General features: G+C 38.5%; 1 protein-coding gene across 1 annotated transcript; it reads left to right on the top strand.

The window, feature by feature from the left end:
• Positions 1–2,844: 2,844 nt before the first annotated feature.
• Positions 2,845–21,860, top strand: ZCCHC8 (zinc finger CCHC-type containing 8). Its single transcript, XM_063454290.1, has 13 exons — positions 2,845–2,937; positions 3,381–3,452; positions 6,419–6,524; positions 6,648–6,722; positions 9,985–10,088; positions 12,371–12,436; positions 13,800–13,860; positions 15,420–15,562; positions 16,782–16,924; positions 17,133–17,257; positions 17,669–17,755; positions 20,074–20,191; positions 20,343–21,860. Exons 2-13 carry the CDS (start codon positions 3,433–3,435, stop codon positions 21,200–21,202), a joined length of 1,908 nt encoding a protein of 635 aa, XP_063310360.1. The 5' UTR covers positions 2,845–2,937; positions 3,381–3,432; the 3' UTR covers positions 21,203–21,860.
• Positions 21,861–24,199: the final 2,339 nt, after the last annotated feature.

The following is a 24,199-nucleotide window of genomic DNA, read 5'->3' as shown; positions in this document are numbered from 1 at the left end:
AAGAACGATCAACATTTCGACCTATTCAGGTCTTTCTCAAGATCAGACTCTACATCCACCATCTGTCTATCTATATTTCGATACCTCCACTATATATCTATATTTCGATAATAGAGAGCAATTAAATATATATATATATATATATATAATATATTAAATTGCTCTCTTTTATCAAAATATTAGTACTGCATAACATAGTTGTGTGGGGACCTGCACAATTAAGTTAATCATATTATCATTTCTTTGAGTTGAATAATTTTACCATTTTAAAATCCTAACTAGGCTTTTTTGATTAGCTTTAAACTTATTGAACATTGTTAATGGGCATATTGCTGCCTGTAGTTTAGTTAAATACTAATTCACAGTTACACTGAGATAAATGTAGTGTAACACATATTGTATATAATGTGGTGCTTTACAAAGTGTTGATAATGTGTAAAAGCTGCAGAATTTAAAATGGTATGTGCCTGCTTTTTTTTTTGTGCTTTTTTTACATAGACCATTTTCATAACAAGACACTATTTACACATAACCCTGAAGATTAATACAACACAGCATTTTTATGATTCTGCGGTACCAAACATGTCTGTTAGCACATGGATATAGTTTACACCCATATGTCAACATTTGCAAAGTTGTTCAGTGAGCGTTGCTAAGAAATCAAACTAAATATTAACTTTAAGGCCAAAAAATAGTCAAACTGAAAACAATTAACATGGAAAAGCTTTCTAACTTTGATCTAAATTTTGAAATTCACTTTGGATTTACTCTATAGTTAATTACCCTGTTAATGTAGAGTACCAGAATTGCCTATATTAAATATACTACTACAAGTAATTTTCTGCAAAATAATTTATTAAAAGGTAAGCTAGATATATTGCAAAAGGTACAACAAGTGGATTATCAACAAACAAATGTGTGTCTAGAGGCCTGGTTTCATGTATAACCTACTTAAAATTTAATCAATGCTGTATTGATCAAAGGTAATGCCTTAATTCACGATGTTATGCTGACTGGTGTTTTTGATTGCTTCTGGTGAATTCAAGTAATGCTTTGTTTGATAATTTGCTTTTATTTTAAGTTGATAGTAAAAGATTTATTTAGTAAAGTAAATTTCAAATTTAAGTTCAAAATAGCCAAACTAGGGGAAAAAATAATCTGTAAATCAGCTATGCTTTCACCTTGTTCTTAAATGGACACTTTACCTTAATGTAGAGGTTCTGGTGGCTATAGCCTTTCCCAGCAGGATTTTCAAAGTAAAGGCTGTCTGCAGGGACAGACTAGAGCTACTATAGTGGATAACAATTCTAGCTTAATGTAGTTGTTCTTTTAGCTATAGCCTATCCCTGCAGACTTTTCAAAGTAAACGCTGCATTCCAGAGAAAAAACAGCGTTTACATTACAGACTAGTTACACCTCTAGTGGTAGTAACTCAGACAGCCAATAGAGATGCTTCTTGTGTCAGTATGGCACTGGCATTCAGCGTTTCCACACTTTGCATGGAAGAGCTGAGCATTGCCAATAGTGATGCATTGGTTCAATGCATCTCTATGGGGAAGATTCACGATCTCGGCCATGGAGTCAGGGTCACCTGCTGCAAGAACGGTGCAACATGGCAGAAAAGATTAGTAAAAAAAGAACATTTCAGAGCTATAAGAGGGGGTACCAGGGACTTAAACGGCCTTACCAGCACTATAGTGCCCGCAATAGTTTACAGGGTTATTTACTAAAGTGAGTGCGAATTTCAAATTTAAGGACAAAACCGCTAATTTTAAAAAGGCTGCTACGCTTCAATTTTGGCTACTTTGGCCTAAAATTTGAAATTCACTTTGAATTCTCATTGTAATAAATGACCTGTTTTACCCTAAAGCAGCTAAAGAAATTCTCCCAGTCAATTCTATCGTCAGAATGATTAGTTTGGCCTTAAACTTTAACTATACTGAGAACTCTTCAAATGCTACTTTAGTGAATAAACCCTCTTTGTGTGCACGATAAGTGACATGGAACTTTGTTGCATATCTGAATGATGAACCATGCCAACCAATGGCATTTATGGGGCTCTGCGTGCGGCAGCAGCTACACTATTCTAAATGCTCGCTGGAAATCGAGTTGATGGCGTTTTGACCATACTCAAGATGGCGCTTGAGGATGTTACGTCGAGGACGTCACGCCTTGCACTCCCCTTCAAATCTCTATGGCACGTCTCTCCGACACAAGGCTGAAAGATGGCGGAGGTGGAGTTCGGGGACAGTGAGCTGTTCGAGCAGTTAGACGGGGATTTAACCACGCAGCCCGTCCACCTTCGGTTTGAGCCAGCCGAGGACTGCGAAGAGGAGTCTGGCGGGATCCGGGAGCAGCTCGCCCGGTGCGAGGAGACCATCAACCAGCTGAGAGCCGAGAATATCCTTTGTACATACCGCGAAACGAAACCTGCCCTGAGCCCCTAATCCGGGGGGGAGGGATTGGGGCAGGGATAACTCTCCATTAGCAATACCAATAGCACATATCGATACTCTATAATGACATGGCCATTCAGCCTGGGGCTCTGTGTGCCCAGACAGCAGCAGTTACTGTCTGCTTTGCACCATGGTCGCCATGTACAGTCCCCATAGCGAACTATAGCTTTATTTTAACAAAAAAAACCTTTCCGTGTTTTACTTCCAATGTCTCCATGTGTAGATTCCCCTTTCATTGCATGCATATATATATATATATATATATATATAGATTTTTTTTTTTTCAGTGAAGTAAATAGCCCATATTTACTATGGCACCGCCCCTTCCTCTGTCATATGATTGTGTGGGGGGACTTGTTGGTGTGTCCAATAACAGGACATGCCCTATATCTACCATTTCATTCATAAACTGGTTAAATTCATTAACAAATTGTTCACATGATGAACTCAGAAGAAAGCTCTCCATACTCAGCAGGCCAAGGTAAAGGAGTCCAGCTGCTATCTGAAATTCACAGTTGTTACATTGTTTTCAATATTGTATGTGTGTATATATAATGTAGCAGGATATTTTGCAGTTGAGGAATACTGAAAAAGGGTAGGCCATAAATAACAGACATTTCTAAATGGTAAAAGAGAGCTATTAAATATGCATTGCTTAAACCCATGCTTCAGTTTAAACCCATGCTTCATGTCTGTCAGTAAATCATGGGAAATCATAAAATGTCATAACTATCGAAATAAAGCTTTCAGTGGAGTACTGGCAATGAGGACAAATGTTGAACTGCATAATTTGATAAACCTCAGAAATTTAGATGACGCATGCATAGAATTGAATTGTCTCAAAAGCGTTAGATTGACTGGTGTGTTATTGCTACGGGTTATTTCAAATAATGGTTTTCTTTTATAATTCTCATTTATTTTTAGTGGACTCTCTGTGGATGATAAATTAGATGGACCTTTGTTGCAGATCTTATTTATGAACCATGTAGTTTCAAAGTAAGTACACGTTAGAAGCTTGTAACTATTATTGTTGTAGCATATTTTGTACTTACCTTTTCTCCCATGCCTCAGTGGTCTCTCTTCAGCCCAACCCACCTCCATGGCTGAGGGCATCATGGATTAGTGGATGATCTCCACTAATCTAGTGCTTTTTCATTGTGCATAATTGGCAAAATGAGACAGTCTGATAGAAAGAGCAGAGTTTTACTCTATTTGAACAGAAACACCTGTAGTGGCTGTTAGTTATTGAATGGCAAAGTTTGCAATAGCAAGCTTAAAACTACAGGGCCACTTCATTGAGATGAAGTGGTCATGGTGACTATAGTGTCCCTTTAAATGGAGAGTGGCGTAGGCACTATAACAGTGATGGCTAACCTTGACACCATAAATTGTTTCTGGACTACATTTCCCATGATGCTCAGCTAGCTTTCAGACTCTAAAAAAAAACTGATATCAGGCAGCCGTACCTGAAATTTTGGGCTTCCTTTGTGACCTTTGTAGATTGCTGCAGTTCTAAGCAACTATGTTATCTATCACTTCAGGGTATTCTTAGCACTATCAAACTCGCAACTATACAAAATTATGATGGTGGTTAGACTGACCTTTTACCGTAAAGTGAAACTGCCACTTTTGACACTATATGTATCCTAGTTCTATTGGTTATGCTTTGATAATTGAAACACACCCGTACACAATGTTTCAGGTTATCCTTGCACAGCCAGAGTATGTAAAGTCAATTTCTTTTAACTCCACCTATGCTCGTGCATGGGCATTGTGAGACCACATGCACGTGAATGACACTATGAAAGGAGAGACGGGTTATTCGTTGACACACTGTGGAACAATGGTATATTGCTTGCACGTAATTTGTTTCTTCTACACCGACTAGACATTTTATTAAACACTTTAATAGTGTGTACTGGATTCAGGAACTGTTTCTTTCAGAGAAGTAACTTCCTTTTTAGAAGTTCTGTTTTTGCATAAAGTGCTGCATTCAGTTTATCACAGGAAAAATGCAAACACATTTCATGCTTAATTGGTGAGCAAAATATGTAATATTATTGTTCCGTATGTTATATTAAAGGACCACTATAAGCACCCAGACCACTTTAGCTTGATGAAGTGGTCTGGGTGCCAGGTCCACCTAGGATTAACCCTTTCTGCTATAAACACAGCAGTTTCAGAGAAACTGCTATGTTTACAAATGGATTAATCCAGCCTCTAGTGGCTGTCTCATTGACTTCCACGCTTCTCACTGTGATTTTTCACAGTGAGAAGACGCCAGCGTCCTTAGGAAAGCATTGAGAATGTTTTTCCTATGAGACTGGCTGGCTGCGCGCGGCACTTGCCGCGCGTGCACATTTAGCTGATGACTGCCAAAGGAGGAGGAGAGTCCCCAGCGCCGAGGGAGAAAGGTGAGTGTTTAACCCCCTTCACCCCGGCGGGGGTGGGGGCACTCTCAGGGCACTATAGTGCCAGAAAAAACTAGTTTGTTTTCCTGGCACTATAGTGGTCCTTTTAAGGGCCATGCATGCACATGTACTCTAACATGCCCCCCATCCCCCTCTGTTTTGTTTTTCTTTCATTCAATTGTAAACTTAAAGAGCTGTGCTATTAGAGTAGCCTTCTATGTTTAGATCTGATTGACGGATGAGGAAAGTCACCATATTTGATTTTATATTTAATTCAGTGTTTAGACTTTTGCTAACGATTCTGCTCAACATAGAATAAAAAGACAAAGGAGAGTTGGATATGACAAATGTAAATTTAGTTCTTACATTTTTATTGCGCCTCGTACAGAATCTTTTCCTTACCAATACATCTTGCTGTGAAACCACAAATACTTATTCGTGTATCGCAAAGACTAAAACTGCAAAACATATTGGGTCCTTCGTTGTAGAAAAAAGAGCAAAACCTTGTAGACTATAATACTTCAGGAGTTTATAAGTATACAGATCTGACTGCCTAGTGCTAGATTCTTAAATGATCACTATAGGGTAAGGAACACAAACCTGTATTCCTAACTCTATAGTGTGAACACCCCCATGGGCCCCTCATGCCTCCATAAATATAGCAAAATCTTACTGTATTCAAGCCTGAAGCTGTAACTCTGCATGCTGTTAGACTCAGAAAAACAAGCAGTCTGCTGACATCAATAGAAGTGGTGGCCTGATCCAATCACAGTGCTTCCCCATAGGATTGGCTGAGACTGACAAGGAGGCAGATCAGGGGCAGAGCCAGCATGATTCAAACACAGCCCTGGCCAATCAGCATCTCCTCATAGAGATGAATTGAATCAATGAATCTCTATGAGGAAAGTTCAGTGTCTGCATGCAGAGGGTGGAGACACTGAATGTTTGGATGCATTTTAGGCAGCCATGACCCAGGAAGGATCTCTAACAGCCATCTGAGGAGTGGCCAGTGCAGTTATCACTAGGCTGTAATGTAAACACTGCATTTTCTCTGAAAAGACAGTGTTTACGGCAAAAGGCCTGAAGGTAATGATTCTACTCACCAGAACAAATTCAATAAGCTGTAGTTGTTCTGGTGACTACAGTGTCCCTTTAAAGTAATCAAAGTTTGTCTAAAAGAGATGATTGTGAAAATGGACATTCGTATTTGGAAGACTGAGGCAGAAAGTTTCAACCCAAAAGCTGGTCAGTCAGGATTGGACACCATTAATATAAAGCTGTGTATGTCAACCTTTAGCCCTTGAGATGCTCATGAACTACAATTCTATGATGCTCAGTCAAATTGTAGGTTTGGTGATCCTTGTTTAGGGCATATTGTCCAGAAATCTCTGCTGAAGTAATCGTTGGTCATCACCCAATCAGGCCAAGTGTGTGTGTGTGTGTGTGTAGGAGGGGGTATTGTTTGTTTTCTAAAAGTATAGAAAAAACTAGTTGGTCTCTTTCAAATTGATATATTTTGAAATTAATTCCATGTTATTGGGTTTTACATAGGCAATATCATCAAGAAGTTGAAGATTTCGTAACAAGTTTAGTTCAAAAGTATGAAGAGAGCCAGAAATCTAATTCCGAGAAAACATCTTTTAACATCAAGCCTCAGGTAATCCGTATTTGCATTAAAATTAATATGTACAACTAGCATGATGGAAAATAATATATTTGCCACTGCCTAAAAATGGTTAGCAAATAAAGTAGGTTTTCATTTCTCTTCATTGTCATTTAGCCATCTAGTATTTTGTTGGAAGAAAGCGGGTGTTCTAATGGGAGTACAATTAAGAAAATAAAAGATGCCTTCAGTGTGAGTATTTTATTTTAATGTCTTGTAAAACTGTTCATTTGTTTGGATTTTATTTGAAGGTACAATGTGTAGTTTTTTGGGGGGTAACTTTTTAAATAGTTCTTTCATGTAGTATTTCAGGTGCTCTGTGTTTACTGCCAAATGGATGTATAAATCTACTACATACTTCTATAGCGGCATTAAATCCTCCTTTTAAAAAAATAAAAATAAAAATAAAAATCTGTACTTTAGATTTTGTGTACCTGAAGGGGTAAGTGTTTCTTGAATAAAAGAGGCTCTTGCACTTTATTTGTATACAATTAAAACCATTAAAATGAGGCAATTCCTTTTTTGCTGTGCACAAGATAAGACAGGTCAACTATGCCATGACAGCATCGTTCGGCACAGAAAATAAACATGCATGCAAAGCTATAGCAAAATTTTATAAAATGTAAGGCATCATGCACATTAAAACTAGCTTGTCTACGCTACTGAGTTAAGGCTAAACACAACATCCTGGCGATTAATTATTAGACATGGAGATGACACAAAAACAGGCATTAAATCAAACGTTGGATCGTGTGTTGACCACTGAAAGTAGATCGTTATACTCATCACTGCACCACACAAGTTTAGTAAAGTGAGAGAAAAATGAACAATTTAAAAAATATATATATATAAACTGGTTGCTCAGTAAATATGGCCGAGATCAGATGACATCTGCCAGCATATAATTAAGCCTTTCTCATGCTGTGGACCCATCCCTCCCATCAGCCGATGCCTAGAAGTGGCAGGGTTGGTGCATAATGAGAAGTGAGCACGCGGATAGCACTGATTCGCCAGAGCTGGGCCTCCATCCAGCTTGAGCCACTGAGAGAGCCAGCACCCATATTCCACAGACTTGGGGACTCTTTGGTACCAAGTCTTTCCCCTGTCTGGGGATCCAGGTGTTGATGTCCGCTGTCTGCGGGAGATCCTTTGCTTCGGGTCACAGATTTGGAAGCTCTCTAGCACCAAGTCTTCCTCCACAGGGTGTTGTATGAAGATCGAGGTGGAGCGTGCCATCTTTGACCTGTGTGGTGCATAGAGGCGTAGCTTTGTGTCGCTCTCGGCCCTGGAGGGCAGACAGCAGGATTTACAGTCACTTGTGGCCTTGATTTGCCCTGAGGGGATCCATTCCTTTTCGGCATGATGCTTCTAGTGTAGATAGAGGCTCCCTGGTGCATAAACAGCTTACGCCAAAAGCCCTGGAAAAACCGTAAGCAGTTCAAAATATGCTCCAGCGATCTGTGATGGGGCCATTGATGCAGGTTTTGGCCCTGTACAGCAGCACGTGAAGCCAACAGCCATCTTGCTGGGGCAGTGAAGTGAAGGTGCAGCAAGAATATTACTTGTAGCACAAGGAAAGTGCACAGTAACAACACGTGGTGGGGGGGGGGGGGCGCAAGGCAATGGGTCAGACAAGAGAAGAAGAGAACGATCGGGCAAAGGGTCGGCTGTACCCCTCGCCTAGATCTTGCCGGTAGGCCTTGGGGGCTATTCTTCGTGCTACCAGTGTTTCTTGCAGTCCCAAAGGAATCACTTCGCGGTCTGCAGCTTCCCCGTTGTGTATATCCAGGTTACAAACTGAAATTGGTCAAGATTTGGATCAAATTTGGCCGAAATTGAGATTTTTCGTTGAGGAGCTCTAACAGAGCATGTCTGCCTCAGTCAGTGATTATAAAGGTAAGAATTTAACCCCTTCCTCCCCTTAGCCCGGCAGGACGGGGACCCCGAGGGTGGGGGGGGGGGGGACCCAAAGACTCTATAGTGCCAGGAAAACGAGTTTGTTTTCCTGGTTCTATAGTGTCCTTTAACTGTCCAGAGACTTCAGGTGGAAGGGGTTTTCAATCACTTTTTTTTTTTTCACCATAACCTTTTTGGATATATATAGAATTATATTTTTTATTTATTTTGTTGGTTTTTTTTGGTTTTGACAATGTCGAAAGAAAAGGTAGGCCCTTTAGGGGAAATGATGAATGTAACGGTAATAAGTCTTCCTAATCTTCAGAGAATAGCTCATTAAATTCTGCCAGGTCTCTAAATGTGAGGTAATTGCATCTTAATAGAATAAAGCTGAGAGCTGTGGGAGAAAGCTCACCTGAGGTTGCAGTCCACATAAAAGGAGGGGGGGAGGGAAACATATCTTGGAGGAACATTTTGTGTGAACTCAACAATGAAGATGCTGTTAAGCATTTCGTTCTTGTAGTGGTTAATCATAGAAATTTCTACTGACTTCCTAGCTTTATAGCTCTTCCAAACATAAATGTTTCCATATTTTTGGGGAAATTGGTGCTGTATTTCAGACTAATCACTGCATAGCTATGTAGCTTTTTAAGACCGGCAGACATCTTGATCCTTAAACCAACTACATTTATATGGCGTGCTGGTCTGATCAAACAGGTGGAGATCGTTTTTAGCCATGATATATTCACTCATAACAAATGCACTTTTGTCCACTATTTCATAGGAACTGAACCATAAAGTCTATATGTAAAAACTGAATGTGGTTTTCTGGCTTAAGTCACCATAGTAAAGAACCAAGGAGACTAAGATATCCAAAACCCACAATGCCATCACTGCAGCCTGTAATATTTGCAGTCTAAGTATGTCCCAATCGCCATGTGACCGGCAACAAACAGGAACACAGAAATATCACTTGGGTTTGTGAGGATAATGTATACTGCAGTGCTGTCATGACAAGTGTGTTTTGAAGCACTTTACTAGTCACATGCATATCACACATTTAGTAGTACACATTATATTCTAGAGTATGTCTTTGAGTTAATGGTCTGTAAAATCGCTTTCATTTTTATTCAATAAAAGCCAAAGAAAAAAGTTACTTGTGCACTATTCCAGATCCCTGTGCATATTTATATAAATGGAGGTTTTTAGTTTCACTCCAATGGTCATTAGATGTAAGCCCACCTGCCACGTCAAGTCAAGCCGTCCTACACTTTATTCATTCACTCCTTCATTTTTATTCATAAGTTTCATTTATGCGCAGGGTCAATATATACACACATGTATTTCGACCCGATGTGCCCTTCTCAGATATTTTTGCATGCTTTACAGTAGAACCCTAATTTTGTATGCTAGTATCAGACTTCAATGGCCTTTAATTTGGAAGACTTTCCAAATCCAGTGCAATTAATTCCTATTGTACATTGCACACGTATATACACTTTGCTATGTAATGACATGATGAGCAAGCATTAGTTTATGAAGGTCTTATGTTTTGCAGGTTGTTGGAAATGTTCTGTATTTCACTCATTTCTGCCTGGATAAGCTTGGACAGCCGTTATTAAATGAAAACCCGCAGCTGACAGATGGATGGGAAATTCCAAAGTATCCTAATAAGAAGCTTCACTTACACCTTTTCAGTGGTAATCATTTTATTTGTGATAAATTCAGTCTTCCTATACATGTGTATATACACTGTGTGGCCAAAGGTATGTGGAAGCTGCAAAAAGGTGAATCTGGCAAAATTCTGCCTTGCTTAGAGCAGCCTGAGTACATTGTAGTTTATATAATTTTGAAGTGGAATCGATCAGCTGAGGGGTGATAGTGTATAATCCAGCAAATCAGTCAAACCGCTTAGGCTTATTCTGAAGCAGATATATTTTAAACAGATGCTGGAGACGTGTTTTGGAGTATGTTCTGGCTATGCTGCCATGCTGTGATTAATTTTTTGTTTTGTTAGGATTTTTTTTTTTCTTCTCAAATTTAGGTCTCAATCAACATAATAAAATATTTTTCAAAATGTGAGATCATTTTTAAAAGTTTTTGCAAACATATAAAATAATTTGGAAAGTTTATCTAAAAATATTTAATTGTGGACTTGGTGTAATAAAGCAACAAGGTTCGCAAGTCGTTTACGGCTGTCGACTTATTTGGTAATATTATAAAGTGAAATTTATTGCAAAATTGTGTTAATTGCACAATAGCCAGAGATGGATTTGAAAACAACTGAAGCCATTGATATTATTCAGATTTAAAAAAAAAAAATGAAGAAAAATTAAGCTCACAGAGTGGGACTGCCAAGTTAGAGGAGCACTTAACACACCTAAAACACTTGAGCTGTAAATGTATTTTATGTGTGAAGTGTGTCATACCAGAAATCTGCAGGTTTTGCAAGCTGTTTTAGATAGAACTCAAGTTAAAAATGCATAGTTTCATGCATGTCTTTATTTGGGGTATATCTAGTAAATATATTTTTTTATATTTTTTGCAGTGGGATATCCCTTTAAGACCATAGAGTAGTAATTTTCTGGAAAACTCTGAAACACTTAAGTACATTAATGCTAGATTATCACAGACCTGGTTCATCAGTTGCTTAAAGGCATGGATATTGCTTCAAAAAATGTAAAAAATGGTCAACATGCACAATGCACAAAGTCTTGGCTAGATTGGTGTAAAGTTTGCCACCACTATACTCTACTAATAGAAACGCATTCCCAGTGATGACTCGCGAGTTTCAGTGTGACAGATGGTTCTGGTTTGGCAAATGCCAGTCAAATGATACCATTCTGCTTTCTATCGTCTGACCGGGGCAGAATTTTATATTTTGAGCCAGGTACCTTCATTCTACAGGCATGGACCTCTTAATGCATAGAGCCTTCTAGACCAGTAGTATGCAGAAAATCAGCAGTCACGGTTGAAGACCTAACTGATCTGCACAAACTAGGCCTGACCACACCTTCCTAAATGAGAATAACGCCAAACAGCAATGCTCCAAAATAATCCAGCATACAGCTTTTCCAGAATATTAAACGGAATGCTGCTTATGGTGCAAGGGTGGGACAAAAAATTGATGGTCTCGTAATGCGCTGTTCAAGCAACCAGCAACATACTTTTTGTCTTATAGTGTATATGCTAGATTCTGCACTTTTTTATATATATATATATATATAAATTTTTTTTTTTTTTTTTATGGTATTTAAAGCAGCTCTGTCATCTTATGGTGTCTTTGGATATATTGTGAATGCCCTTGATGGTGACTGCTCTGCTTGGTGTCCTGTGGCTACAGGGAGCAGGGAAAGGGGGTTTTACTTACCTGAATCTGTCCCTTACAGACGCCATCTTCATTCAGTAAATCCTTTTCAGCTCCTGGTACTTCATCTGCCAGGGGCCTGCGTCGGTGTTGTGTACTTGCCTTTTTGTTAAGCTTGGGGAATATACCAAGACAAAGTAGTCCCCTACTGTCTTAGTATATCTTTTTTTTTTTTTTTTGCATTGGAAATTCACTGAAATGTGAACACTGCAATGTGAGTATTTTAATGAATAAATGAATAAAATGTATCTAAGCTTATATACATACAATAAATAAATTCAAATCTGAATCACATCTTGTTTCTCACAAATATTTTTGATATATAAGCTGCAGATAAAATCTACCATGAATTAACCCTGTATCATTTTTTAATTTACTCTTGTTCCGTTGTGTTGTTTTCATGTTTTGCATTTTTAATTCTTAATTTTCCTTTTCTGTGTTTTATAGTTTTAAAATAGAAAAGCAAACACAAGCAATTCGCATTTACCTGAAAGAATGTGCATATATATTTCCATATTTGTATTTCTTCTTCAAATACTCATTTTTAAGTAAAATCCCTTAATATATTTCAATAAAGATACCAGCAAGTTTTTACACAGATTGTGTCTCTAGATGGGCAAGAAATACAAGTAAAGGCAAAAAGGTTTGTAAGAAAAATTTTTTTTCTTGTTTTCTAAGGATAAATAAAATATTCTTTGTACCTAGTCTCAATGTATCCAGTGTTCTCTGGTCTTGAACAGGTGAACTTATTAGAATAAAAAGAGGTGGATCAGCATTTAAATTCCATCCCAGAACTTAATGGTTCAAAGGCAGGCAAGACTGTACAATATCAATTTAACCAGTTGTTGTTTTCTAAGTGAATATTAATGTATTTTAATAACTACTTCAGGCAATGCAATACTAAACCACACTGCTCTACAGTTTTCTCACCATGCTCTGATTTAGTTATTTTATTTTTATTTTATTTTTTTTTAAACACTCAAACAACAAAAGGCACAGAAATGTATAGAAGGAGGTATGTGCAAATGTGACGCACAAATCTTTTGAATCTGTCTGTTTTACAAGTGCAGGTTATAGTATGACTTTAACTACTAGTTTAATTTGTACATATTTGTCTATGGTTAAAGGGACACTGTTACTAATGTCATTGAAGTTGTTATAGTGCCTGGAGTCCCCTGGCACAACCCTTTGTGAAACTTTTTTTTTTTTTTTTTTTTTAAATATGGTTTAATGCTAAACAAGTGCTTTTGTTAGCCTTGCCTCTCTGTGCTGCCCTGGCTAAAGAGGAAATATTGGGCCAAGCAACAATGGGTGGTGCTGATTGGCTGAAAGCTGTCAGTCTATTTCAGCTGCCCATTGTTGGCCTGAATTGATGTGGTTGAGGAAGAGTGTAATATCGTCCTTGGTAATGCCTCCATTGGGAGCCAGGCTATGGGAAAACAGGGACCCTCATTCAGTGTTAAACTGTTCAAAAACAGTGATGAAATGTTTATGGTCCCTTTAACAATTTTTTTTTTTTTTTTAAATGTATATTATTTATTTTGTGCATACATTTATTCACGCTGTAACTTACTCTGAGAAATGGTTTTGAGATGATGGTAGTCCAAGTGTAATGTGCTTTATTATTGATTTGTATTTTTAGCCATTTATTTTTATTTTTTTTTTTTTTTAATTCTTTATTTATGCGTGCTTGGTTTAGCAAGTTAACAGAATCACACGGTAACAATGGTATGACAATTTGAGCGGAACAATGAAATGGTGTTAACATATATGACAAGGTAGAAAGCACATTTTTATAATGCAAGCAAGTTGGATGACATACCCGGGGTCTACAAGGTTGTGACAGGCATGGTGACATGTACGTTAATCCCCTGGTGTACTACAAGTGTGAGATTGTTTTAGCCATTTATTTAACGTTGTTGCAGGGGTGTTTCCGTCTGGATAGAAAATGTTTTTTTTGTTATTTTTCTTAATTTATTTTAGTGTAACATTCTTGTTTTAATTAGACCAAAACCATGCTGCTTCAATTGTGGTTCAGAGGAACATCAGATGAAAGACTGCCAAAAAGTAAGCGGTCATATACTACTTAAGAGAATGTCTGCTGTCCATCTCCTGTGCATTGCAAAATAGAATGATGGGGATTTTTGCTTTGTGCTTCATGCATTACATTAACATTACGAAAAGCTGTGTGTCTACTTTTTGTGCAGTATGGTAAAAAATGGTATGTAAGAAAAGTTGTTGGTTTTGTGTGTGTGTGGGAGGGGTTTGGGTGGTTTTTGCTTTGCTTTTCATTTAAAAAAATAAATAAAAATTTTGTGTTCCCATCATCAACTGCTTTCTATAATTTCTGATTTGAATTATATAAAAGGACATGGAGATGCACTGACATTGTCCTCCCCATTTCAGATGTGATGCATACGACTGTAGTTGCATAAATCAAAACAAATTCTTCATACTGAATTTAATAGAAACATTTTAATGCAATTTGTTACTAAATAGTTTTTCTAATCTTTGTGTCTTAAAGCAAAATATGTACAAAGTGGTAAATGCATCTGCATGAACTCTATAAATAATCCAGAGCCATTTACTAAGAGACCAAAACATTTTATAATTGGACTTTTCATGGAAATATTGGTTCATTTTTTTTTAAAAAAAGTGTGTGTTTTTGGAAGCACAGACAATTCTTTTCAGTTTATTGCAAAGGTTTATGTTTTCCACATGGATTTAACGAATCACCACTTGATCTCAATGAAAAATTGTCTTCATCCCGTGGCCCTGTAGTTTTAGTCCTGCAGTGTAAAACATTGCTGTTTTCTGTAGATGTGTACATTGCAGGGCTAAACACCCCTCTAGTGGCTGTTTCTGTAGCAACGACGTTTGAAATTAAATGTCCTCAAATGCTGATTATATGGAAGCAGGTGCTTTAATGCTTCCCTATGAGAAGCTTTTGATTGGACTAGCTGGCTGCCTGCCACTCATCCGCTTCTTGTCCTCAATGCTTCTCTATGAGAAGCAGTGGAGAGCAAATTGAATGTCCGCATGTTTGCTGACAACGAAGGAGCAGTTTGCCTCTTTTATGCTGTCTTTTTATGTGAATAGTAGATATTTCAGCATTTCAAAGCACTGGGCCACAGATTGCAATTGCTTGATTTATAAACTTGGATATTAGCAGGTTTTGGTTACCTTTCTTTCGTGTCACTGAACCATATCCGTATTCAAAGAACTGCTACTTCCTCATATCCAAGTTGGTTAATCACTTTTCATTCCCTACACTTTAACTCTGGTGATCCGCACCCCTAATTTATATTCAACTGCAACCCCAATGATTTTCATATAGCTATCTCAAGTCCAGCTATGTCTGGTATGAAAATTAGAACTGCTGAGTTAATACAATGTTTCCTGACCTAGATTAACTACTCATTGGAACCAGTTAGTCCACTATCAAATTGGGCATGTAATCTCTGCTGGTTTCTGCCCAGGGTGCTGAATGTCAGCTGTCTAATGCTTTGCTTAGATCTCAGACATCGCAACGGGCAGTTAAATGTACGATGCGTACTTACTAATAACTATAACATTGCATACTAATGCAAAGTGTGATGCTTGTTCAACTGGAATTTCTTTTTCAGCCACGAAATCAAGCACACATTAACATGAAGAGAAAGGAGTTTATGGATGCATGCGGAGAAGCAGGTAACCAGAATTACCAGCAGAGGTACCACGCTGAAGAAGTAGAAGAGAGGTTTAACAAGTTTAAACCTGGACTTATTAGGTACACCTTAAAATCCTTTCCTTGGTATTTTTTTATTAAATGTTATGTAAAATATTTTATTGAATATAAAGTACACCTAATTTTCTAGATGTCTTATTTTTATAAAAAGACACTATTCAACTTGGTTAAAACACTAGCTGATCGCAAAGCACTTGCATGATCTGCCATGGCTCTCATCCCTCTTTATTGGAGATCTAGTAAATAGCCTATTCTCCAGCAGTGGATAGCATAGTAGAGGAAATCTGCAAAATGTTTACTGCCTCTTTACATTAAAGATCTGTTAAAAGTACGTAACTATAGGAAGGACCCTTTGCTCCTGTATATTGCCAAGGGGACTGACACTTATTCTCATCCTCTCTTCCTTTCTCTTTTGGAGATTAATTTCAAGGCCCACACTGGATGGGTGGATATGGCTGGTCCTTGCATAATTCTGCCCCTACCTCCAACCCTCCCCCCTCCTCGTTCCCTTTCCCCTCGTCCCCTTTCTTTATTCTTTTTCCAGTTTGGGGCACTTCCTCTTCTTTTATTTCTTACTTGGTCTACTCCTGCTATGCCTTGTTTATTTCCCCATGTGGGCTCTCCTTTGTGTTCTCAGTTAACATTAGTATTTTGTACTTTAATTAAACACGGATGAGTAACTTTTAATGCTGCTTTTATTTCTTACCAATTGTATGTTCACTCTTTTTAAGGGTTTAGCTTACTTATTACCTCAAGTCTATCTTGGTTGTCAATTTACTTTCTCCGGTATGTGCTTTATTTCTTGAAAATCTTTGCTAAATAAAGGGGGGGGGGGGAATACATTCAATACAATAGCTGAGTACTATGACATGCCATGCAAAGAAAAGCAGGTCTATCATGCACTTTAAATATGGACTCCCTAACCACCATACCCATATATACCTATTCCTACAGGTTAAAAGGTTATATCCAAGCACCATGACAACTTAAGTGATTTCAAGTGCTCATTGTACCTGGAGTCTGTGACAATAATGGAAGCTGAACAAACCAAGATATCATGTTTATTGTAAATGACATCACCTTCTAAATGGATGGTTCTGCACAAAGTTGGAGGGGGACTCAAATTTTAAGTGTTTTGTTTTGTCCGTTCCCCCATCCCAAAGTCCTTTTCTACAATTCTATTTGCTGTTAATTTGTGTTTTATTGTTTTTAATTTATATTAAGTTTCACTTTTCTTGACCTAATTCACAATTTGTTATAGCGAGGAACTTCGAGAAGCCCTTGGCATGTCTGACAGTTGCCTGCCCCCATTTATATATCGAATGCGCCATTTAGGTTATCCTCCTGGGTGGCTGAAAGAATCTGAACTAGAGAATTCAGGGCTCTCCCTTTACGATGGAAAAGGTACGTATTCTTTTGGTTGTCTAGTATGTCAAATATTTGGTCTCCGTTAACTTCCCACAAATATTTAGTTATTCATCTCTGTAAACAAAGTGTCAAGCTGTGTAATGCCTCTTTCCGTTTTGCAGATTAATCCTCTTTTTGGGTTGGGTCGTTCTAGTTTAATTCATCTTTAGTACTAAATGTATGCATGGGTTTTTATTTTTGACAGAATCGAGTGATGGAGATTTAGAAGAAGGAGAGATGCACTCAAACGTGAAACATGTCTCCTATGATGTCTCTAAATTAGTTAGTTATCCTGGGTTTAATACGTTGGTCCCCGATTGGATGACAGATGTAAGTTCCCCCAGCTTGATTATTTTGCTGATCCAGACACTGTTGCATTCTCATTTTCACTACTGTAAGGGCACCATTAGAACATGAGCTAGGTTTACAAAGTAATGGCAATCGTGTTTGCACTTTTCCCCTATCATTTTCTACCCTTCTCTGAATATTCTAATTTCTGGATGGTGGTCTAGGAGGAATGCCTCTTATTCCACCCCTGGTATCAGTTTGTGTTTTTGTTTTTTTTTAAATAAAGAAAGGGTTTTGCCATGTGCTATTACGGTCATCTGGAATGTTTACATTTTTGCTTGAAATGCGTTAACCAGTATCAAACCTGCTGCACGTATTGTTTATATCGGAACAATTTCTATTTTGTGCCCTAAATGTTATACTAAGTTATGTGGATTTTAAATTTGTCTCTAGGATTGGAGAAGCTATGGCTCGATTCCTATGCAAGCAAACCATCAGAGAGAAGCTTTTGCTAGTTATCTTACAAATAATTATCCTACAGTAAGTTCTTGTGTTTTGTTTCCTTTGTTTATTTGAATTGGTACCTTTTCAATCTATGCAGATTTTCTCCCCTTTATTTACTTAATGGCTCACTGATGGTCCTTTTAATATCTTAACATAATCTTTGATATGTCATGTCTGATATCTATCTGTATAGATGCATACATACACAGATCAGCCACAACATTAAAGGATATGTATGATGAATTCTGCTTTGCAAGACATGGTGTAAACTTGTGTGCTCTTGGTATTTTGAAGTCTATTATTTATAAAGGATTCTACATTCTTAAAAAGATATTTTAAGCAGCTATTCAAACTCTGTGACTGTTAAGGATATTGTTTCAATTTTTAAGCTCTACAGATACCGACCGGCTGCGTTATGACTGGTCACTTGATTATAATGTAAGAGACATTATAGACGCCCAGACAACTTCATATCATTGAAGTGGTCTGTGTGCAGTATCCCTCTAATTGTAGCCCTCAAATTTTTAGCATTTCCATTCAGGAGATATAGCAGTCAGATTGTTTTCACTGATCAACTCCTCTGAATGCTTGTTATAGAGAGCTGTGCATGCACTTCCCATCCCCAAAACTTCTGTATGGTAAGCATTTGATAGGTCAAAAAGACAAAGTAGCAGCCACTGCACCAAGCGAGGCGTGGTACTTGGATCAGAAAACAAGACCTGTACCAGACAAAATGTCTGGAAGGATAAGGCTAAAAAAATAGTCTTTATTTAGGCAACAAAACCAATGTAGCAAAATGTGTAACTTAACTAATAGAATAAATTCACTAAAAACCTCTGTCCTTCATGCTCAAACCTTATTGAGGAAGTGGAGCCCATTACTTGAGGCAGCTATGGTAAGTAGTATTTCACCATAGTTTTACGCATAACCTGTCTGAAAACCAAAGTCATGGGTGATATGTAACTTTGCGTCTGTGGATCTCTCAAAAAGATGAACAGGTATTTCCTTAAATCTGACTACATTCTATAAACCTCATGTACAAAAGTCTAGAAAAAAAATCCAATGTTAAAGCACTGGATTACAAAATTGTAGATGCAGAATAAATAAAACAATTCATGATTTTCTGGTCTACTTATTAATCCTTTAACATAAAGACCTATGAATACCTATAGAGTGATAGCATACACTTACAAGCAGTATAAAAGTCCTGAGTACAAGTAGAAGAGATACGAATATCTGCAAGCTAGCTCTCAATGTAAGAGACAAAATTCCCACAATACAGCCCAGCTAAATGTAAAGCATAAGACTAAGTGAGAGGGAGGCGCTTAACGGCATCATGAAGGAACAACCCTGTGGGACTGATCAGCCGATCCAATGTTGCTACACTGGGAAAGGGGGTTACTTAGCGCAAGGGAGCAGGGCACTGTTGGAAGCCCAAATTATCTTGGGGGCGTAAACTTAGCACAAGCCAAGAAAGTCTCCTGTAAGCGGTAAATGAACAGGTTCAATAGATCAGATACATGGCAAAACCCTACATATGATGTTATTCAAGAATGTACACTGCCACAAGATAGAGGGTCATCAGTTTAATAAAGTTTAAAAAGATTTGAGTACACATAATCTACTAAATAAAGCAGAACTGCCAAAGATCTGTCGGCTATATGGACATATAGTAAAAAGAAAAGTTACCTGCGCTCTCTCCTTAATCCCTATGTATATTTCAACAAATGGAGGTCATTTAGTTATTCCAATGGCCATTGGAGGGAATGCCCGCCTGCCAATGTCAAGGCAGACCCCCCCTAGACGGGTCCTACTCTGACCCTTCATCTTGCTTCCTTGAGCTTCTGACAAAGATATCTCTAATGAGACAGAAAGGGGTATTTGTTTTATATACACCCCTATATACTTGGGTAACTTTATTTCTTTGTGTGTATGTGTATATGTGTATATATATATATATATATATATACACACACACACACTATATGTATTGGAGCTGATGTGTACTGTGGTCGTTGCTGCCGCCCAGGAGTGATGGGAGTGAGCGCAGGACTTCTCTTTTTGTATATAGACATACGCTGGTGATATAGCTCAGTGAGTTTATGCGTCATCACTAGAATCTGTTTAACCCTTGGGGCTTTGGGGCTCGCAGGTTCACATCCCAGCAGGGTTGACTCAGCCCTTCATCCTTCTAAGTAAGATAAAAATGAATACCTCATTATTTTTTATATGCATTTTTCTTAAACTTGGTTTTGGGTCTCCTGAATCAAAATAGGGAGAACACTATAGCATTCATTTAAAAAAAATACAGGGAAGCTAATATATATTAAATATTTTCATTTTTAATTTCTTAGCACAGCCCAAATACCAGCATAAAGAGATCTGCTTCTCCATCAGCTTCCTTCAATAGAAAAAAACAGAAGAGTTCTGGGAACCAGAGAGAATCACCAGTTGATATGGATATGGAGTCAGGTACCAGAGTTATCACTCATAGAAAAAGCTCAAAGAGATTAAAAACCTGTGATGGTCAGAGAAAACTTTATGTGCAGTTTATCACTTATAAAATGGCGATGGTGAGTTTGTAGTTTTTGTGTCTAATCATTATTGGATCTATTGGTTTCAGATATGGATACTGTTTTGAGCTCTCCTTCCTCTGGAAGCTTTAAATTTCAACCACCTCTTCCTCCTGGATCCCCACTGTATGGTACTCCACCACCATTGCCACGTGGAACTCCTCCATCTACTCCTACCAACTTTATTCCTCCACCTCCTCCAACTCCAACTCCTCCACCACTTCCTAAAGGCACCCCTCCACCGACCCCCAAAAGAGGATCCCCAATGCCTCACGGCAAGGATAGTTTAAATGTACAACCACAGGTGGTAGATTCGATGGATGAAGATGCGTTGACCCTGGAAGAGTTGGAAGAGCAACAACGTTTAATATGGGCTGCTCTCGAGAATGCAGAAAGCACAAACAGTGATTCAGATGCTCCCACACCTTTAACTGTGACTTCTGTCACCTCATCTCCAAGTAGGACTGATGTAGATAATGTGACAGAGACGAAGCCTGCAATTCACAATCCAGGTAGTATATCAAATAATTCTGATGCTTTCCTAGATGCAATTGCAACAGAACCTGATGATGATACCTCTGTTTTACCTGAAGATGATGATATATCTGTTTTACCTGAAGAAGATGAGCTGTTAAAAGATAACCATGTTGACTGTACAGTAGTAGAGGGCAATGGATCAGCTATAAATGCTGCAGAGGAGAAAACTGAAGTTAATGCAGATGCCCCAGAAGAGAGTGCTTGTGAGGTTCCCTCTGTCACTAATTCAGGCAAACCAGATATGAGTAAATTTGCTGCTGGCATCACACCATTTGAATATGACAATATGTCTGAATCAACTGGCACATACCTGCGGCTTCGAAATGTTCTGAAGAATTCACCAAGAAACCAACAAAAAGGCAAACCTCTTTAGTTATGCAGCTTCTTATTGGGACTGTGGGGTTGTAGTATTTTTTTTTTTTTTTACCTATATTCAGCCATTGCCATCTAGATTTCATTTTTTTTTTCTTTTCTTAATTTGTTTTACCTCCTCTGTGAGTTAGGCAATAATGTATCAGCACGTTCTGTTGCTGATTCAAACAAGGGAGATTAGTTCCCCTCCTAATATCAACGTGATTTTATTTAACTGGAGTTGGCAACAATACATAGTAAGTGCAAAATATGTTGGTAAATCTCTTTAATTCATCTTTTCCGCGTACCCTTGGTTAAATTTTGCAGTTTTTAAGTTTTATAAAAATCAGTCTGGTAGATTTAAGTAGGGTGGAAATTTTTTTACTGGTCTTTTTGTAAATTTATTTTGCATTGTTTATTTTTGGATAAGGGCCACCAATTGGTTTAATATATTCAATGTTTTTAACACTGAGACTTTTATTCTAATTTCCAACTGTCAAAAGCTTATCAGGAATTCAGTGTTATCTTCACTGTTCTAGATATTTTTATACATGATTTAAGTGGTTCTTCAGTTTTTAATGCCACTTCCACCCTTTTCTAAGATCACTTCACATAAACTTGCTGTACAGAATTTGTTTCCCCATATGTACAGATGTTTAATAAATGAAGTTTCTTATGAATGTGTCTGTTTTTTTGTGAATTTATTTTGTGTAATTGTTTTCTATAAATTATAACAAAACACTTCCTAAACATCATTGATTACAAAATATAATTGTTAAACGCAAGACAAAAAGCCACTAGATCCTTTACCCTGCAATGTAAACCTTTTAGTTTCTCAAAAACTGCCCAGTTTTACATTGCAGGATTAAGGGAACACGAACATTGTACCCAGACCATTTTAATGATCGTGAGACATTGAGTGATCTTGGTGACTATAACGTTCCTTTTAAGCGAATTTTATTTGACCTCATAAATTAGAACGTGAAGAACAATACAACTTGAATAGAAGGTCCAAACCTGAGTTAGTGCAGTCCTGCGGGAGCTCCAGTACTGCTCTTTGTGGCTTCCCGTAGTAAGTAGGGAGGGAAGTGCATAAAAGCTGTCAATATGTGCCCATGCACTGCTGTTCTTTCAAGTGCAATTATTTATACACTCACTTAGCGACCAGGTTCCGTTCTTACAACCAGGTTGTAAAACAAATTGGTCGGTAAGTGAGGTCAGTGTTCGGGGAAGTTTCCCAGAACATAGACAAGTGCAGCAGAGCAGGGAAGCACTCAAATACTATGTTCGTGGAAAATTCCCCAAACATAGACCAGCTCTCTAACGTGTGGAATCCCCACGCTAGAGAGCTGGTTGTAAGTGCGAGCCGTTGTAGTACAGGTCGTAAAGTGAGGACCACTTGTACAGCACTAACGTTTTCAAGTGGAAATAAATACAAACCTGCATAAAGATGGTGAGTCATACAAATCACATACATGGGGGTGGGCACTTGCCTCCTTCCCCACAGTTACCCATGCAGGATTACCTGAAGTTGGTATTTTGTTTAATAACTAATACAAAATAAAAAAAATAAAATAAAGCCTGCACTTAGTGTGTGTGGCTCAGCCACACTCCATATGAAGCAGCAGAGTGTTCACTCTTGTACCTGGGCTGCAAAGAGAGCAGGGATAGACTGCTATTGCTACTCCATTCTACTTGCAGGTTGCACCAAAATGAGCTCTCTGCAAGGACTACCAGTCCCATGCCACTCAGCCAGACTACACCAGAGCAGGTAGGGAGAGAATCATTATAGAACTGGGATTGGACAGACATGGAAAATATATGGAGGGAGGGGGCATATGAAGTAATAGTGTGTGTGTGTGTGTCTGTCTCTAGTGAAAAGTCAAGAAGTGAGATTAAAATGATGGCTGTATGCCTGATGATAATAAAAGAAGTGTGAGGTGATTTGAATAAAGGGACACAGAGTGGGGAGAATACAGAGCAGATTGATGATCAGAAAAGGGACAAAAGCTGCGTGGGGTTAATATGGAGGTTGAAGGGGTGTGGGGGATAGTAGAAAAGGAACATGGGATTTTATCTTTTTGTACGGGGGGAGGGAGAGATTTGGAGAAAGTAGAATATGGGGAGAGGGACAGAAGTTGGTGTGTGTGTGTGTGTGTGTGTGTGTATGTATTATATATATATATATATATCAGTTAAAGTGAGAAATCAGTTAATGTGCACATTACCTAGTTAATCTGCAGATTAACTGATTTGCTCCGTTAAAGTGGGGAAGCAAGAGTTTTACGCACTTTACCTAGGTAATGTGCACATTAACTGCTTCCGTATAGTTAAAGTGCAAAGACTGAGACAGAGCTCCAGGCGTTTACCGATCACTTTACCCACTGGAGAGCCCAAAACGTCAAATTGGGGACCCCAGGAAACGTACCTGCTATCCCAGCACCGCAATGGGTGGCAAAACCAAAAAATTAAAACCGGACAAGCCGCGTTCAGGCCTGTATATCGGAGACCTCCTGCGCCAAGCAAACAACGCGGTGGGACTCAAAATGGCCGCGCGTCCCGAGGCCTACTGGGAGTACTCTGACGAATTTTCCCTCGAGGATGCGATGGAAGCTCTGCCGATTTTATAAAGCCTCCGGACCCGGCAACGCGGAGCCCAGACAAAGCACCTGTCACCACAGAGGTGCTTAAATCCATCCTAGCGGACCTTCAGACAAACATATTGTCAGACCTTGCAGCGATCCGCACAAACATCAAAGGCCTGTCAAGCAGGCTGGGAGTGCAGGAATCCACTACGGGAGAACATACAACACAAATCGCCTCCCTGCAGCAGGCAATACTGGGCTTGCAAAAGCAAAACGATTCCCACAACCGTCGCTTTGCAGAACTGGAGGATCTAAGGCGCAAGAAAAACGTGAAAATACGTGGAATAAGCGAAGACATGCCAGTAGCGGAACTACCGCACATTATAAGGTGCCTAATGGCAGCGCTCCTGACCCCAAGACAGAGCAAGATGGTG

This window comes from Pelobates fuscus, chromosome 5 (genome assembly GCF_036172605.1).
Source record: "Pelobates fuscus isolate aPelFus1 chromosome 5, aPelFus1.pri, whole genome shotgun sequence".
In the NCBI taxonomy this organism is placed as follows: Eukaryota; Metazoa; Chordata; class Amphibia; order Anura; family Pelobatidae; genus Pelobates; species Pelobates fuscus.
Note: the sequence above shows the minus strand (reverse complement) of the source record. Positions and strands in the feature narration are given on the sequence as shown.

Coding starts and splice junctions, on each gene's coding strand:
- ZCCHC8 (XM_063454290.1), top strand. CDS start 3,433: ATGAACCATGTAGTTTCAAA. Junction 10,089..12,370: donor GATGGATGGGAAATTCCAAA/GTATCCTAATAA, acceptor ATTTCAATAAAG/ATACCAGCAAGTTTTTACAC. Junction 15,563..16,781: donor TTTAAACCTGGACTTATTAG/GTACACCTTAAA, acceptor AATTTGTTATAG/CGAGGAACTTCGAGAAGCCC.